This window comes from Sphaerodactylus townsendi, linkage group LG10 (assembly GCF_021028975.2).
Source record: "Sphaerodactylus townsendi isolate TG3544 linkage group LG10, MPM_Stown_v2.3, whole genome shotgun sequence".
Taxonomy (NCBI): domain Eukaryota; kingdom Metazoa; phylum Chordata; class Lepidosauria; order Squamata; family Sphaerodactylidae; genus Sphaerodactylus; species Sphaerodactylus townsendi.
Window position 1 is genome coordinate 87243033 of NC_059434.1, and position 17216 is coordinate 87260248.

At 48.6% G+C, this 17216-nt stretch overlaps 1 protein-coding gene across 1 annotated transcript in view; it reads left to right on the forward strand.

The window, feature by feature from the left end:
• Nucleotides 1-17216, forward strand: part of ATP6V1B1 (ATPase H+ transporting V1 subunit B1) — a 55729-nt gene that overhangs the window by 27903 nt on the left and 10610 nt on the right. The window contains exons 4-7 of the mRNA XM_048509574.1: nt 3358-3451; nt 7730-7807; nt 9596-9735; nt 12000-12101. Coding sequence (XP_048365531.1) covers nt 3358-3451; nt 7730-7807; nt 9596-9735; nt 12000-12101 — 414 coding nt within the window. The remainder of the gene's footprint in view (nt 1-3357; nt 3452-7729; nt 7808-9595; nt 9736-11999; nt 12102-17216) is intronic.

The following is a 17216-nucleotide window of genomic DNA, read 5'->3' on the forward strand; positions in this document are numbered from 1 at the left end:
CTCCTGGAAGCCTGTTCCACCAGGTAGGGGCCAGAGCCGTAAAAGCCTTGGCCCTTGTAGAGGCCAGCCGGATCACCTTGGGGCCAGGGATCACCAGTAGGTCCGCCTCCGACGAGCGGAGGGGCCTAGAAGGGCAGTATAGGGAGAGACGGTCCCTCAGATAAGCAGGGCCAAGGCCGCGAATGGCTTTGAAGGTCAATACCAAAACTTTCAACATGACCTGGTACTCGATTGGCAGCCAGTGCAGTTGGTATGGGACCGGCGTAATCCGGTCCCTAGCTGTCGCCCCAGAGACCACTATGCTGCACTAGCTCTGGAAAATGGACATTCCGCAGTCAGTTTCTGAGTTGCTCCTGTGTTTTGGAGGCCCTTCCTAATATTTAACTTCTGTCTTCTGAATCTGGGTTTTGTCTTCACTGGTGTTAGTGGAAAGTGGCATCAAGTCACAGCTGACGTATGATGACGCTGCAGGATTTTGAAGGCAGGGGATGTACAGAGATGGTTTCCCACTGTGTAGCAGCTCTGGCCTTCCTGGGGGGGGGGGGGTTCCCATCCAATATTCACCGGGATGACCCCGCTTAGCTTCCAAAATCTGGTGAGATCAGATCAGTCTGGGCCATCAGGGAGGGCACCATCCTCATTAGGTAGAACAAAAGGGAGACAATTCTCAACATGGCCTCCTAAAGAACCACATGGTAAAACAAGTATTTAACATGCTAGATTGGACCCAAGGCCCACCTAAGTCACCATTATTTCTCCAACAGTGGGTAGCCTTCACATTGCCTCTGACTACGAAGGTTTTGTTTGGATCTCAAAAATAATAACAATGGGTAGACAGATCTTCCATACCTTTGCATACCTTGAAAATGCTTCCGTATATTGAAAAAAGCTACCTAAACAAATGGGCCCCAGTGGAGTGGGGAGGTTAAAAAACATCATGAAAGTCCAACAGCACAGACAAGGTGATTCCCAGCATCCACCAAGCAAATAATTATGTGCACACAGTCAGGTTAGCAGTCATAGATTGTCTAACTTGTGGATTTACTAAGTCTACAATATATGCACTTGTGGGGCTGTATCTCAGCGGTGCCGCAATTCACCTTCAAGTATTTATCTCATACAGTAATAAGTACACTCATAAGTGCTAGTCAACACTTCTACAATTGCTTCCCTAATTTCCACAGGGATAGCTAGGAATATTGAAAACCCAGAACGAGCATCCAGCGTCCAGATATGTTCTGGCTTCGACAAGTCTTTGGAGGCTCATGAGTTGGTCAATAAGGCACATATGTCTATGTTGGTCAATAAGGCACATATAAGCTTGTTCTTACAAAGTTAGACTTCCTTTGTCTCTGCAGAGCATTCTCTTGCTGCGAAAATGTTCTATTATATTTGTTTTTTGTACATACTATGGATTCCCAGCATCCTTAGTTACAATAAGCAGCAGTGGAGGGGGTAGCTCTGAATGGCCAAGGATCCAAGAGCTTAGAAGGGGCCTTAGTCTGCCCACTTGTTTGGTGCAGAAAATCAAAAGCTAGAGCATCCTTGGCAGATGTCCGGCAAGTCCATTCGCCTGTCCAGTTTACTGGGTCAGTCAAAGTTGAATGGCTGTCTCAATAGCCCAACGCTATTCAATATTTTTATCAACGACTTGGATAATGGAATAGAGGGCATGCTAATAAAATTTGCAGATGACACCAAATTAGGAGGGGTAGCTCATACCCCAGAGGACAAAGTCAGAATTCAAAATGCCCTAGACAGATTAGACAGCTGGACCAAAACAAACAAAATGAGTTTCAACAGAGAGAAATGTAAGATACTACACATAGGCATAAAAAATGAAATGCACAGATATAGGATGGGTGACACCTGGCTTGACAACACTACATGCGAAAGAGATCTGGGAGTCTTAGTAGACCATAAACTAAATATGAGTCAGCACTGTGATGCGGCGGCCAAGAAAGCCAATGCGATTCTAGATTGTATCAATAGGAGTATAGTGTCAAGACTGAGGGATGTAATTGTACCTCTCTATTCTGCATTGGTTAGACCTCACCTGGAATATCGTGTACAATTCTGGGCACCGCAATTCAAGAAGGATATTGACCGGCTGGAGTGGGTCCAGAGGAGGGCAACCAAAATAGTAAAGGGTCTGGAGTTCATGACCTACGAGAAGAGGCTTAGAGAGCTGGGGATGTTTAGTCTGGAGAAGCATGGGTTAAGGGGGGACATGATAACCATGTTTAAATATTTGAAGGGATGTCATGTCGAAGAGGGAGCAAGCTTGTTTTCTGCTGCCTCAGAGACTAGGACACGGAGTAATGGATTCAAGGTGAAAGAAAAGAGATTCCACCTAAACATTAGGAAGAACTTCCTGACCATTAGGGCTTGTACACTCCAACACATGCCAGCTGGGTGATCTTGGGCTAGTCACAGCTTTAAGGAGCTCTCTCAGTCCCACCTACCTCACAAGGTGTTTCTTGTGGGGGGAGGGAAGGGAAAGGAGATTGTAAACCCCTTTGAGCCTCCTTACAGGAGAGAAAGGGGGATTATAAATCCAAACTCTTCCTCCTCCTCCTCCTCCTCCTCCTCCTCCTCCTCTTCCTCTTCTTCTTCTTCTTCTTCTTCTTCTTCTTCTTCTTCTTCTTCTTCTTCTTCTTCTTCTTCTTCTTCTTCTTCTTCTTCTTCTTCTTCTTCTTCCCCAGCTAAGCAAACCCATGTCTATCACCCTCTCCTCTTAAGTCAAATGGAGCTTGCCTTTTTCCCCCTTCATCCCCACCTACCCAGTCTCCAAAACAGACACCTCTAGGTCTGGTACAAAAAATTATGAGCAGACAGAACCTGCCTACTGGCTTCCAATCTAATCAAAGGTAAGACACGTCAGGAAGATCAAGGAGGTATAACTGTTGGTTTTATATAAACAACTCAGAAAACCCACAACACCTTACTGTTGGTTTTAAAATTGTTGTTTTGATTGTGTTTTTATCAGATTTGATTTATATTGTAATCCACCTTGAGCTTCGAAAGGGAGAAAGTTGGCCCACAAGTGGTTTAAATAATAATAATGAAATAATAATGGATAACGGAAGTCAAGCAACAGAGGGGAAAGACATCAGGGTACGCTCAAAAATTGGTGCCCCAGACCAAAACTTCCAGAGAGAAAGAAAGAAGGTTTCTCATTTCTTGGTCTCTTCACCTTGTGGCTAAAGACTCCTCTAGACCCAAATCCCAAGAACACACAAAGCGACATATCTCCCCCACTCCTTTCCTCTCTGAACTTGCTTGGCCTCATTTGCCATTAATCCTTCCTAATTGCCACTAATTGGGTCCTGGCCCTGGTGGCCCCTCTCTTCGCAGGTGTTTGAAGGAACATCTGGGATCGATGCGAAGAAGACCTCTTGTGAGTTCACTGGGGACATTCTGCGCACACCTGTTTCGGAGGATATGCTCGGTATGTAACTTCCCATCCGGATAGAGATGGATGGCGGACAAATTCATCTTGATATGTCGATTACATTCACCAAATGAAGAGCAAGTTAATCCAGCGACAAAAGAGGATGAAAGAGTAATTTGGACGGAGTGGGTTGCTTGAAAGAAAAAAAGCAGAAAGGTCAAAGGACTGCCAGAGGTGGCCCGAACATTAGGAAATTGGAGGCAGGTGCCGTGACCCCGGACTGTTCAATAACAACACTCTCTGTTCAGATTATTTCTTTATTATGAAACAACATCAGGAACAAGCATTTAGACTTTTATTGCTAGAACTGAAACAGAAGCAGAAAAGCCCCTGCCATTATTCCCCACGTCATGTCCCACCCCACCCCCCCCACCCCCGCACCAGCCCCATGACCCATTCTTCCCCAGGGTCAAAACAACCGACATTCCACACCACTGATATCACAACAATAGCAGGTGACTAATGAGCTGATAAGGCACAACTCTGGAAGCAGAAACACAAAGGATGAGAAAGTACAACCAGGCACAGTAATTAAGTGTGTGTGTGGGGGGGGGGATGTGGAGAGAAAGGATCCCCCCCCCAGAGATACGACATGGCAGGATCAAATCAGACATGGGCTGATCATGTCATACTGCCCCCCCCCCGAAAGATAAACTAGGGACCCCCAGGGTGCTGAGGATATTTGTGTAGGGTAAAAAAGGGTGGAAGATTGCACCCACACACACACCCCCCCCATGGCTCACATCTATCTGCCACCCCCAATCCACAGAATGTTTTGAAGGAGACTGTGGCTCATTCCGCACATGCAGAATAATGCACTTTCAAACTGCTTTCAGTACTCTTTAAAGTTGTGCGGAATAGCAAAATCCACTTGCAAACAGTTGTGAAAGTGGTTTGAAAACGCATTATTTTGCGTGTGCGGAAGGGGCCTGTGAAACGCTCCCTCCCCATCATACATCAGACTTTGACATTGAATTGGTGGAGGGGGCAAAGTGGAGGGGAAGTTGTACATCATGAGCCCAAGAGAGCTGGAAGCATTGTGGGAGTTCATAGATAAGAATGTGAAGAGGGAGTTTATACGGCCCACCTCTTCTTGCAGAATCTGAGTAGATAAAAAATGTGCTTCCGGTCAGAGGGAGCGCCCGTTTCGGGATCGCTGGCACACAGGTTTTCCTGTTTTACACAGTGCATTAAAAGTGGGTTCAAAGTATATTATTCAGCATGTACAAAAGCATCCAAGATATTTGTGGAAAAACCAGGACAGTGGGGGTTGCAGCTCTGGTGTGCCTCCCGTCGAGTGCCATTGTGCATGCCACAAGCAGAAAGCTACCAGATAAAAGATTCCTTTTCTGGCTCCGTGCAGCCGTGACTGCAACCGTTCCAAGTGATAGGTCAGTACAATCCGTATCATCCTGCCAAATCCCTGCTTTTTAAGAAGGCGTGGGTGGTAGCGGTCTCCAAGGGCCTTCAGGTGACGGGCTTGCTCAGTCCTCGCAATACTCTCGATAGCTTACTGCTTGGTCATTTGTGTTCACCTGCAGTAAGGTCTCCCAGCGGAATCTAGTCTTAAGGTGTGCTGAAGTAGCCATTTTGGATGCAGAAACTCTCTCCTTTATTGCATCTAGCCCAGTACCATTTACCCTGCCAGACACAGAAATGAGAGCCAGTGTGGTGCGGTGGTTAAGAGCAGGTGCATTCTAATCTGGAGAACCAGGCTTGATTCCCCACTCCTCCACCTGAGTGGCAGGGGCTTATCTGGTGAACCAGATGTGTTTCCGCACTCCTACATTCCTGCTGGGTGACCTTGGGCTAGTCACAGTTTTCTCAGAACTCTCTCAGCCCCACCTGCCTCACAAGGTGTCTGTTGTGGGAAGAGGAATGGAAAGGAGCTTGTAGGCCACCTTGAGTCTCCTTACAGGAAAGGAAGGTGGGGTATAAATCCAAACTCCTCCTCCTCCTCCTCCTCCTCCTCCTCCTCCTCCTCCTCCTCCTCCTCTTCTTCTTCTTCTTCTTCTTCTTCTTCTTCTTCTTCTTCTTCTTCTTCTTCTTCTTCTTCTTCTTCTTCTTCTTCTTCTTCTTCTTCTTCTTCTTCTTCTTCTTCTTCTTCTTCTTCTTCTTCTTCTTCTTCTTCTTCCTCCTCCTCCTCCTCTTCCTCCATGGGACTGAGAACTCAGCATATTAAAAAAACAGAAATAAATAGCAGGAGCAGGGGTGGGGGAGGGGGAGGGGGAGGGGGAGGCAGCTGAGAAGACCCTTCTCCGGTCCATTAATGGTCACACCTGCTGTTCTCAGTCCAGTGCTGCTTCTGACCCAGGGCCAATGCCAATGCACGATGCCAATCTGCACTGTGGATCATGGCATGGGCAGATTTCAGCTCCAGTGTGGGACTGGCACCCAGATTGGGGCTCAGCAATTAGAGCGTCCAGTCTCCACACTGCCATGGAAGCTTGCTGGGTGACCTTGACCTGACTCCCACTAGTAGCTTAACCTACCTCACAGGGCTGTTGGGGGAATAAAGTAGAGAACAATACATGAAATACAGATTGATGTCCCTGAAGAGCTAATCCAGAGGAGGCAAAGGAGAATCGTGGGGGCTGGGGGGACACAGTGGCTGCACTGGAGGCTGTCCACACAAGGTAGGAGTCCTGGTTTTCTGTAAGTGCCTGGATTGACTGAAGGTTACGGCTGTCCACCCGCTTCCTTTTAGACCCCACCCCCCTTTGTGCTTCAGTGATGTGTATCTAAGACAAATAGAACGCCTCCCAAATGCCAAAGTTCTTGGCCTTTCAAGGTCCGTGGATGATCGATAACAACAGCAACACGTTCTTCTTAGAGGAGGGGAAGAAATCAGCATGGGGGGGGGTGTTGCCTGTGAGGGGGAGGGCAGGAGAATGATGGAGAGTTGCTGTATTGATTTGTCCTGGGAGGGAGCAGCAACCAATCTATAAAAGGGAGCTGGAGAGGTGAAGATGCTTGGAAGAAGGAGGAGGGGGAGGGGGAGTAGTAGTTTTGATTTATACCTCACCTTTCTCTCAAGGTGGCTTCCAATCTCCTTTCCCTTCCTCTCCCCACAACACACACCTTGTGAAAGCAGGTGGAGCTGAGAGAGCTCTGAAGAACTGTGACTAGCTCAAGGGCACCCAGCAGGAATGTAGGAGTGCAGAAACACATCTAGTTCACCAGACAAGCCTCTGCCACTCAGGTGGAGGGGTGGGGAATCAAACCCGGTTCTCCAGATTAGAATCCACCTGCTCTTAACCACTACACCACGCTGGCTCTGTCTATGCAAGTGTTTTAATGGGTTAAGTTTTTATGCTGTATTAAATTGCTGTTGGAAACAGCCACGTTGTGATCCGCCTTGAGCCCTTTGGGGATGAGGCGACCTATAAATGTAATTAATTAATTAATTAATTATAAAAAATAAGTAAGTAAGTGCTCAGTCTGGGAGGGAACAATAATATAAGAACATAAGAAGAACATAAGAACTAGCCTGCTTGATCAGACCAGAGTCCATCTAGTCCAGCATTCTGCTACTCGCAATGGCCCACCAGGTGCCTTTGGGAGCTCACGTGCAGGAGGTGAAAGCAATGGCCTTCTGCTGCTACTGCTCCCGAGCACCTGGTCTGCTAAGGCATTTGCAATCTGAGATCAAGGAGGATCAAGATTGGTAGCCATAGATCGACTTCTCCTCCATAAATCTGTCCAAGCCCTTTTTAAAGCTATCCAGGTTAGTGGCCATCACCACCTCCTGTGGCAGCATATTCCAAACACCAATCACACGTTGCGTGAAGAAGTGTTTCCTTTTATTCGTCCTAATTCTTCCCCCCAGCATTTTCAATGAATGCCCCCTGGTTCTAGTATTGTGAGAAAGAGAGAAAAATTTCTCTCTTGTCAACATTTTCAATATATTCATTTAAATTGCAGTTACTATGCATTCACTAGCCTTTGAAGATTTTCAAAGCCAGATTATATCCAGAAACTGGTCTCTCATGCTGGGTTTTCGATATTCAATATTTATTCAATAGCTATCCCTGTAAAAATCAGTGAAGTTGATTAGTTCATATGAATGCATCCTTGTCTATATGTGAGACTTACCTGAAAATGTTCTGGGGTATGACTGAGACCCAACCCCTTTAATGTATATATTGTAGATTCAGTCAACTCACAGATTATACTGTCTATGATTGCTAGCTGCGTTGTGTGCAAATATTTCCTTGTTTGCTTCCTTGGAAGCTGGCGACCCTAATTCTAGAAATGTGCCTTTTCTCTCGGCAGGGCGAGTTTTCAATGGTTCTGCTAAACCCATTGACAAGGGGCCGACCGTTATGGCTGAAGACTTCTTGGACATAAATGGTGAGCCCCTCGAACTGGATTGTCTTCGCTTTGTCTGCCGCAGTCGACTTCTGTATGGCTCATTGAGGCCACCAATGTGGCATGCCTTGGACACAAATGGTTTCCCGGTGGGGCAAATAGCAGCTCCCAATAGCAGGGTTGGGGAAGATTCTGACCATGCGAGATCTCTCAAAGCTTACTTTGCTGCCTTTAGCTGCCTTACGCTGAGTCAGATCCTTGGTCTGTGAAGGTATTTCCTACTCTGACTGGCAGCTTCTCTTCAGAGGAAGAGTCCTTTTACAGCCCTGGCCCCTACCTGGTGGAACAGGGTCCCAAGGGAGATCAGGGCCCTGTGGGACTTGCAGAGTTTCCGCAGGGCCTGTACGACGGACCTGTTCCGCCAGGCATATTTGGCCAGCCTGGATAAGAACATCATTACTGTTACATCTCAGTGGCGTACCTAGGCAAACTGGAGCCCTGGGCAAAAACTGAGTTTGATCCCCCCCCCCCCCATGGGCAGCCACCCTCTCCCACCGTGACTAAACAATGATTTTTTCCACCAGGTCTGAAGTTTGGTTCAGGGGACCCAAAGTTATGGACCCTCAAAAGTGTAGCCCCCATCTCCTATTAGCTCCCATTGGAAACAATGGAGGATGGGGACACTCCCTTTGGGAGTCCATAACTTTGGACTCCCTACACCAAACCTCACCAAACCTGGGTGATATCATAAGGAGAGTCTCCTGAAAAATCCCTGAAATTTTGGTGCTGCTAGCCTAAAACCTGCGCCCTCTGCAGGCCACAAATAGAAAAACACTGAAAATACAAAAAATCCCACAAACGAACCTGCAGTTTTTGCGCCCCCCACAAGGGGGCGCCCTGGGCAACTGCCCATTTTGCCCAATGGGAGGAACGCCTCTGTTACATCTGGCCTCCCATGGGCACAAGGGTAGGGAGGGGGAGGGATATGATGCCATCTGACACGATATGGTTCCTGGTTTTTAAGTAATGGATTGTATTTTAACATGGTATTTTATACCATGGTTGTTCACTGCCCTGAGCCCTTTGGGGGAGGGTGGTCTATAAGACCAATCAATCAATCAATCAATCAATCAATCAATCAATCAATCAATCAATCAATCAATCAATCAATCAATCAATCAATCAATCGAAAGAGACTCACCTGAAAATGGAGCCCAGGGCAAGAACTTAATTTTCTGCACCACCACCACCCCGCTGCCATGGGCGGCTGCTCTCCCCCACCTTCTCACAGAAGCAGAGGGGGCTCCGTCAGGCTTTGCCCATCTGGGAGAAGGGAAGGCCACATGCGGTGGCAGTGTGCGTGTGTGCGTGTGCGTGTGCGTGTGCGTGTGCGTGTGCGTGTGCATGCGTGCTGCCTGTCCCCAGCAGGCCCGCAGCAACTCCCCTCTGACAGCCCTGAGTGTGGGGGGAGGAGGAGGGTTGTGGGGGCGATTTTCTGCCCCCACGTGACTAAATGGGTGCAGCCCAGGGACATATGGCCACATCTGTCCCCCTGGGCGGTACGCCCCTGGCTGTAGCATTTTTCGTCCCATGCTGGGAGAATATGACCTGTTAGATTTCTGCCTGCTGCCCAGTTGTTCAAGGCACAGAAGCCCTGCAAGGGGCTAGGAAAGTGGAAAAACATATACGGACCCCCATTAGACAAAAGCAGGCATTATTTTCTCTGTCTTACTAGTTCCTGCAAGGTTCCCTTGGTGCCCGCCCAGGTTCTCTTCTGCCTGCCCACTCCCCTTGTGATTTTGACACCCCACTCACCGCTTCATTCTACAGGCCAGCCCATCAACCCCCACGGCCGCATTTACCCCGAGGAGATGATCCAGACGGGGATTTCGCCCATTGACGTCATGAACAGCATCGCCAGGGGGCAGAAGATCCCCATCTTCTCAGCTGCTGGGCTCCCCCATAACGAGGTACGTCCCCAACTGCAGAGGCGTTCCTCCCATTGGGCAAAGTGGGCAGTTGCCCAGGGGGCGTAGGTTCGTTTGTGGGATTTTTTGTATTTTCAGTGTTTTTTCCATTTTTGGCCTGCAGATGGCGCAGGTTTTAGGCTAGCACAGGGTCCAGCTCAGATAGAATTACAATCTCATCAGTTTCCGTCACGCACACTGGCCATGCTGGTAGGGGCCGATGGGAATTGTAGTTCCTGAACATCTGGAGAGCCGCAGGGTTCCTACTCCCTGGGCTAGCAGCACCAAAATTTCACGGATTCTTCGGAAGACTCTCCTGATGATATCACCCAGGTTTGGTGAGGTTTGGTTTAAGGAGTCCAAAGTTATGGACTCCCAAAGGGAGTGTCCCCATCCCCCATTGTTTCCAATGGGAGCTAATAGGAGATGAGCCGGTGGTTACACCTTTGAGGGTCCATAACTCTTGACCCTCTGAACCAAACTTCACCAAACTCCCTGGGTGGTATCATCAGTAGGGGTCTCACAAAGATACTCTGGAAATTTAGGTGCCACTCACCTTACTTCTAATTGCAACCTGACAGCAGGCACCTTAAATTTCCCCAGATTCTCCTTTTAAATCCACCCCCTTCCTGCCAATGCTTGTTTTCTTTCTTTCTTTTATTCTCTCAATGTCTAATAAAGGTTATTATTATTATTATTATTATTATTATTATTATTATTATTATTATTATTATTATTATTATTATTATTATTATTATTATTATTAAATCCATCCCCTTTGGCATGGATTTAAAGGGAGAATCTGATGTCCCCGGTTTAAACATTGAAAGTGATACTGTTTCAGGGTGAGGGAGAATCCACCCCAAAACAGCACCACTTTCAATGTCATTTAAACTGGGAACCCCAGATTCTCCCTTCAAGGTGGATTTAAAAGGAGAATCTGGGCTCCCTAGTTTAAACACCATTGAAAATAATGCTGTTTGGGGGTGGATTCCAGCATCACTTGTTTAAACTAGGGAGCCCAGATTCTCCTTTTAAATCCATCTTAAAGGGAGAATCTGGGGTCGCCTGTTTAAATAACATTGAAAGTGATGCTGTTTTCCCCAGTTGGGGGGACTGGATACAACACCATAAAATGTTTTCATAGCAGTAATAAAACATTTCGAAAGCATTTTGAAAATGTTTTCAAAAAAATATTTCTGCTGTGTTCAGATTTGTGAGTTGGGGCATGTTCTATAATGTGATGGTGACTTTGAAACAACCTGGTGGAAAAAATCATTGTTTGGTTACCGTGGGAGAGGTTAGCCACCCGGGGGGGGGGGGGCATCAAACTCAGGTTTTGCCTAGGCATGCCCCTGCCCAACTGTCTTCCAGAGAATGCCAGACAACAAGGGGAATGTGTTGCAAGCCATAGGCCAGGGGTCCCCAAACCTTTTGAGCCATTTCTCATGTGGAGGAGTGGGGAATCCAGATTAGAGTCCATCTACTCTGAACCACAACACAATGCAGGGTAAAAGTGGTGAAATAAATAAATAAAAGAACCTGCATCAAAACTTTTGTATGGGCAATCAGGATAATTCGTGAGCCCCCCACCATCCCGTTCAGCTTTACCAGCTTTACCTCTGTCCAGAGCCACAGACTGGCAGTACAGTATAGTGGTTAGAGTGTCATATTAGGGTCTCAAAGAATGGGCTTCGGATCTGTTTGCTGCTGAACAGTTCTCAAGGTAGCTGGGAACCAGTCCAACTTTCTTGGATCTGACCTACTTCAAGGGGCGATGTGAGGATAAAATGGAGGAAGGCAGACCCTGACTTCCACGGAGGAAGGAGGCACCAGAAAGTTACTAGGCCAGAGGCTTAGCTGCAAGGGGATGGGGGGGGTCGATGCACCGGGCACATGCCCCTGTGGGGGTGTGGCGAGGGCATTCTGGGGGTGTAGTGGGGGTGTTCCGGGGCATGGTGGGGGCAGAGGACACACCGGTGCACCGGGCAGTTCCCCCCCTTGCTACGCCTCTGCACGCATCTTCACGTATGCAAATGTGATGTGTCTCCATTTCCCAGCTGGATCGGGACCGCTTACCACTGGTGTGGGGGGGGGGCAGAAGGAACTTTTGCCACCTCAGTGGGACTGTCCCCCCCCCCCCACACACACACACACACTTCCCAAGTAGACAGAATCTCTGCTGAACCGAGATTCCCTTTCCTTGCCGCCTTTTCCAGCGCTATCCACTGCTGGCCAACTCTCCCTTCTCGCCTCTCCCTTTCCAGATCGCTGCTCAGATCTGCCGACAAGCGGGGCTGGTGAAGAAGTCCAAAAGCGTCATGGATTATCACGAGGACAACTTTGCCATCGTCTTTGCTGCTATGGGGGTGAGTCAAGAGGGCCAGGCAGGTGCAGGACAAACAGGCCCATGGGGGCTCTCCGCAGACTCTTCCGGCCTTGCAAATGTCCCCTTTCCGCCTCTCACCAGCCTGCTCAGTAGACCCCTTTCAACAAACCTGTTTGGCTCCAGCCCCAGGCAATTGATGTCTTAGCTTTTGTGCAAATTGCAAGCAATTTACAATAATGGGGTGTTGTGGGTTTTCCGGGTTGTATGACTGTGTTCCAGTAGCATTTTCTCCTAGAAAATTCAATTCAATTCAATAAGCCTTTATTGGCATATACACGATATTTCCAGTTAAAATATAGGTCCAGTTAAAAAATACAGTTCCAGTTAAAAAGGGAATAGTAAAAAACTTCGCGTTTGTCATACATTCAGTTAACAAACTTCTGACAAAAACTTTGCCACTATAAGGCAACAATGAAAATCCTGACAATTTAAAAGCATAACTACTTTATCTTGATTCCAGTATGAATCCAAATCATATGGTCTATAGCTTGGGATAGCAGGCTGGATCGGAGTTCTTGAGTATAATACACCAGTTCAGGAGAATGTGTGGGATGGAATCCAGCTGTCCTATGCTACAGGTACAGAACCTCTTATCGCTTGGAAGACCTTTAAGTCTTCCTCTAAATTGCAAGCAATTTACAATAAAGGGGTGTTGTGGGTTTTCCGGGTTGTATGACTGTGTTCCAGTAGCATTTTCTCTTAGAAAAATCCAGTGATTTTTCAGCCGTGAAAGCCTTTGACAATATAATTTACACTAATGTATTTTTGTATTTTTATACTGCACCTCCCCTTGTAGCACCTCTTAAAGATCTCCAAGGTGTGTGTGGTGGGGGTGGGATGCTCACCTCTTCAAGGGTCCCATTCCATTGAGCCGAGCCATGACAGAAAAGGCCCAGCCTCTGCCCAATGCCAGGCAGGCCAGACAAGGAACGTAATAGTACCACTCTGTTTTGCTTTGGTCAGACCTCCCCTGAGAGCCAGCGTGGTATAGTGGTTAAGAGCAGGTGCACTCTAATCTGGAGAACCGGCTCTGCCACTTGAGCTGTGGAGGCTTATCTGGTGAACCGCATTAGCTTGTGCACTCCCTACACATGCCAGCTGGGTGACCTTGGGCTAGTCACAGTTCTTTGGAGCTCTCTCAGCCCCACCCACCTCACAAGGGGTTTGTTGTGGGGGGAGAAGGGAAAGGAGATTGTCAGCCCCTTTGAGTCTCCTTACAGGAGAGAAGGGGGGGATATAAATCCAACCTCTTCTTCTTCTTCTGAAATACTGTGCTCAGTTCTGGGCACCACAATTCAGGAAGGATATTGGCAAGCTGAAATGGGTCCAGAGGAGGGAGATCAAAATGGTAAAAGATCTAGATTCTATGCCCTATGAGGAGCTAATATTATAGGAATATTTGGGGAGCTAATATTATAGGAATGTTTAGTCTAGAGAAGAAAAGGTCAGGGGTGACATGATAGCCATGTTGAAATATTGGAAGGGATGTCATATTGAAGAGTGAGCAAGCTTGTTTTCTGCTGCTCCAGAGACTAGAACAAAAAGTAATGGATTCAAACTACAGGAAAAGAGATTCCACCTAAACATTAGGAAGAACTTCTTGATAGTAAGAGCTATTCGACAGTGGTATGCGCTGCCTCAGAGCATGGTGGAGTCTGCTTCTCTGGAGGTTTTTCCACAGAGGTTGGATGAACATATGTCACAACTCAGTGGTGGGTTAGAATCGAAGCCAAACTCAATGAGCTGGGCATCCCCTTGGAGGACTTGCTAATTTTCACAGAGCAGGAGGTTTAGAGACTTTTTGACAGAGAGTTTCGACAGATGCTAGAGGGAGCTAATAAAACCTGTTCCCCGATCTCCCTGGGAATACCCTTGGATAGGTTAACCATAGCCCGGTATCTTTATCTCCTGGTTGAGGCCCAGTGGCGTAGAGCAATCACCTTAGCTAGGTGTAATGCCCTGCCTTCTTCCCTTAGTCTTGGACGCCACCTCGGAATTCCACATAAAGACAGGAAATGCCCGTGTCGTATGGGCTCTGTGGAAACAGTATTTCATATGCTGTTGAATTGTCCCTTCTATGAGATAGAGAGGAAGAAGCACATAATTCCTTTCTTGCAAGGGAATGAAGGTATTACGGATAACCAGAAGGTTATATATCTTTTAAATAGCCACAGCTACGAGTTGTTGGAAGCCGTGGCTAAAATTTTTAATGCCGTTATTTTAACTCGCCCAAAGTTGTAAAGGCTGTTGTTACCTTGTGGTGTTGGTGTTCATGTTGATGTTGAATTATTTATATGCCATTAAAGGTATTCGATTCGATTCGAACATATGTCAGGAGTATTGTCGAAGGCTTTCACGGCCGGAATCACTTAGGTGCTGTGTGGTTTCCGGGCTGTATGGCTGTGTTCTAGCAGCATTCTCTCCTGACGTTTCGCCTGCATCTGTGGCTGGCATCTTCAGAGGATCTGATGTTGGGAAATACTCCACTTGCTTTCCCAACATCAGATCCTCTGAAGATGCCAGCCACAGATGGTGGTATGAAACGGGCCAGGAGAGGTGCCGCCAGAACACGCGTCATACAGCCCGGAAATCACACAGCACCCAAATATGTCAGGAGTGCTTTGATTGCGTGTTCCTTCATGGCAGGGGTTGGACTAGATGGCCCGGGTGGTCTCTTCCAATTTTATGATTCTACATCGTGAGCGGTGGAATAGCCAGCAGATGGGTTCTTGATGGCCATGGTTAGTGCACAGGGGCAGGTTATTCTTGGAAGGCCACATTAAGCACATGGGCAAGTTCAAAGCAAAAAAAAATCAGAGAGAGAGAGAAAGAGAGAGAAGAGGGCATGATGTCTCCCAGGTTTGAGTCATCATCAAATTAACCGGAAGCCTCTCTTGGTTCTCAGGGTCAAGTCAGGGGAGCTGGGGTGGGACGCTTAGCCTGGAATGGGAGTGTTGCAGAGAAAACAGCTAAACCAGTGAGGTCTGCTTTCATGCTGCATCCACAGGCATCTCCTGAAGTGTTTACTGCCTCAACAGCAGCCCGTTACTCCCCCCTTGTGGACAGTCACCTTCTTGCAGGCTGGGTTCCTCCACCCCACCTTGGTCCCGAGCATTTGTACGGGCGGCAGTTGAGTTTTGCGCCAGGTTGGACATCTGACCTCTCTCTGTTATTGATGCAGCTGGTTTGGGATGCTTCCATAGAGGGCCAGGCTTTTGTGTTTGTGTACTTTATATATTATTTTGTCTGTACTTTCTTCACTCAGCAAAAGATAAAAATGCGGAATTCACTGCAGAGGCTGTAGTGAGAAAAGGCCAAACAGTTTGGGGACTGTATTGTCGAAGGCTTTCACGTCCAGAATCTCTTGGGTGCTGTGTGGTTTCCGGGCTGCATGGCCGTGTTCTGGCAGCATTCTCTCCTGACGTTTCGCCTGCATCTGTGGTTGGCATCTTCAGAGGATCTAATCAGATCCTCCTTGATCTCAGATTGCAAATGCCTTAGCAGACCAGGTGCTCAGGAGCAGCAGCAGCAGAAGGCCATTGCTTTCACATCCTGCATGTGAGCTCCCAAAGGCACCTGGTGGGCCACTGCGAGTAGCAGAGTGCTGGACTAGATGGACTCTGGTCTGATCCAGCAGGCTAATTCTTATCCTCTGAAGACGCCAGCCACAGATGCAGGCGAAACGTCAGGACAGAATGCTGCCAGAACACGGCCATACAGCCCGGAAACCACACAGCACCCCAGTTTGGGGCTTTTCAGTTGGGGGGGGGGAAGATGACTAAGTGGGAACGGGATAATTTATTTAAAAATTTCCTGGGGCAGAGGAAGGGCTGGAGAAAACTTTTTCTCCCTCTCCCAAAATGCCACAATTTGAAAGCATTTTACAAAGCAGATGGGCAGAAAATTCAGGACAAACAAAAGGAAATAATTCCTTACACCGGGAGCTATTAATATGTGGAATGTGTTGCCAGAAGATGTAGTAATGGCTACAAGCACAGGGCCCGGGGAGGGCAGAAGCTGGCCTGCAGGGAGTGGGGAGGGGAGGGGCTCAGTGGCAGGCGCCGCTGTGCAGGCTGGCCCAGGAGCCAGCCAGCCTGCCACCACCGCCGCACCCGTCCAAGCCGCCCCCCTAAGCCCCAGCCTCCCCCCGGCTTCCCTGCTGGCTCCTGTAAGTGGGGGACGGGGGTTGCGAGGAGGTGGTCATGCCCCCAGGTGCCATTTAGGCTGGGTATGCCGCTGTCCACAGCTGATGCTCTTCAGCACTGCCCCGCTGGATTGGACCCAAAGGGTCCTTTGGGTGCTGCCTTGGTTCCGCGGGTGGCCAGCCGGATGCCTGAAAAGCATCCATTGGATGTTGTTCGCCCTCTGTAGCTTAAGGGTGCTGGCCTCCAGGTGGAGCCCAGAGATTGCCTGGAGTGAGGATGGATCTCCAGACTAAAATCAGCAGTGGCGTATCTACCTAGGGACAAGGGGTACCCCTTGTCCCCGGGCGCCACTCTTCTGGTCACGTGGGGGGCGCAAAATTGGCCCCCCATGTGACCAGGAAGTCCTGCTGCCTCGTCGTTTTCGCGTGCCTCAACCTATCCGTGTCAGTCGAGGCACTCAAAAACGATGAGGCAGCAGGACTTCCTGCTGCCTCCAAGCATCCTCAACCCCCCCTGGACTCCCCCCTCCCTTCCTCCCCTCCCCAGTCAGAAGAGACTGCAGGCTGCCGGCTAGGAGCCCAGCCGGCAGGGGGAGGGGAGGTGGGCACCCTAGACCCGTGGTGGCGAACCTTTGGCACTTAGATGTTATGGACTACAATTCCCATCCCGGCCCCTGCCAGCATGGCCAATTGGCCATGCTGGCAGGGCCTGATGAGGAATTGTAGTACATAACATCCTTGGAGTGCCAGCAGCTACACCACTGCCCTAGACTCCTTGCCCATGTCCCATGGTGACATGGGCGGGGGGGAGGTCCGTCAGTGGGGGGGGTGGAGCCTGGGGGCATCATGGGGCGGAGCCGGGGGGCGGTGGGGCAGAGCCTGGGGGGGCATCCTGGAGACAATTTGTCTCCGGGCGCCATTTACCCATGGTGCGCCTCTGGAAATCAGCTG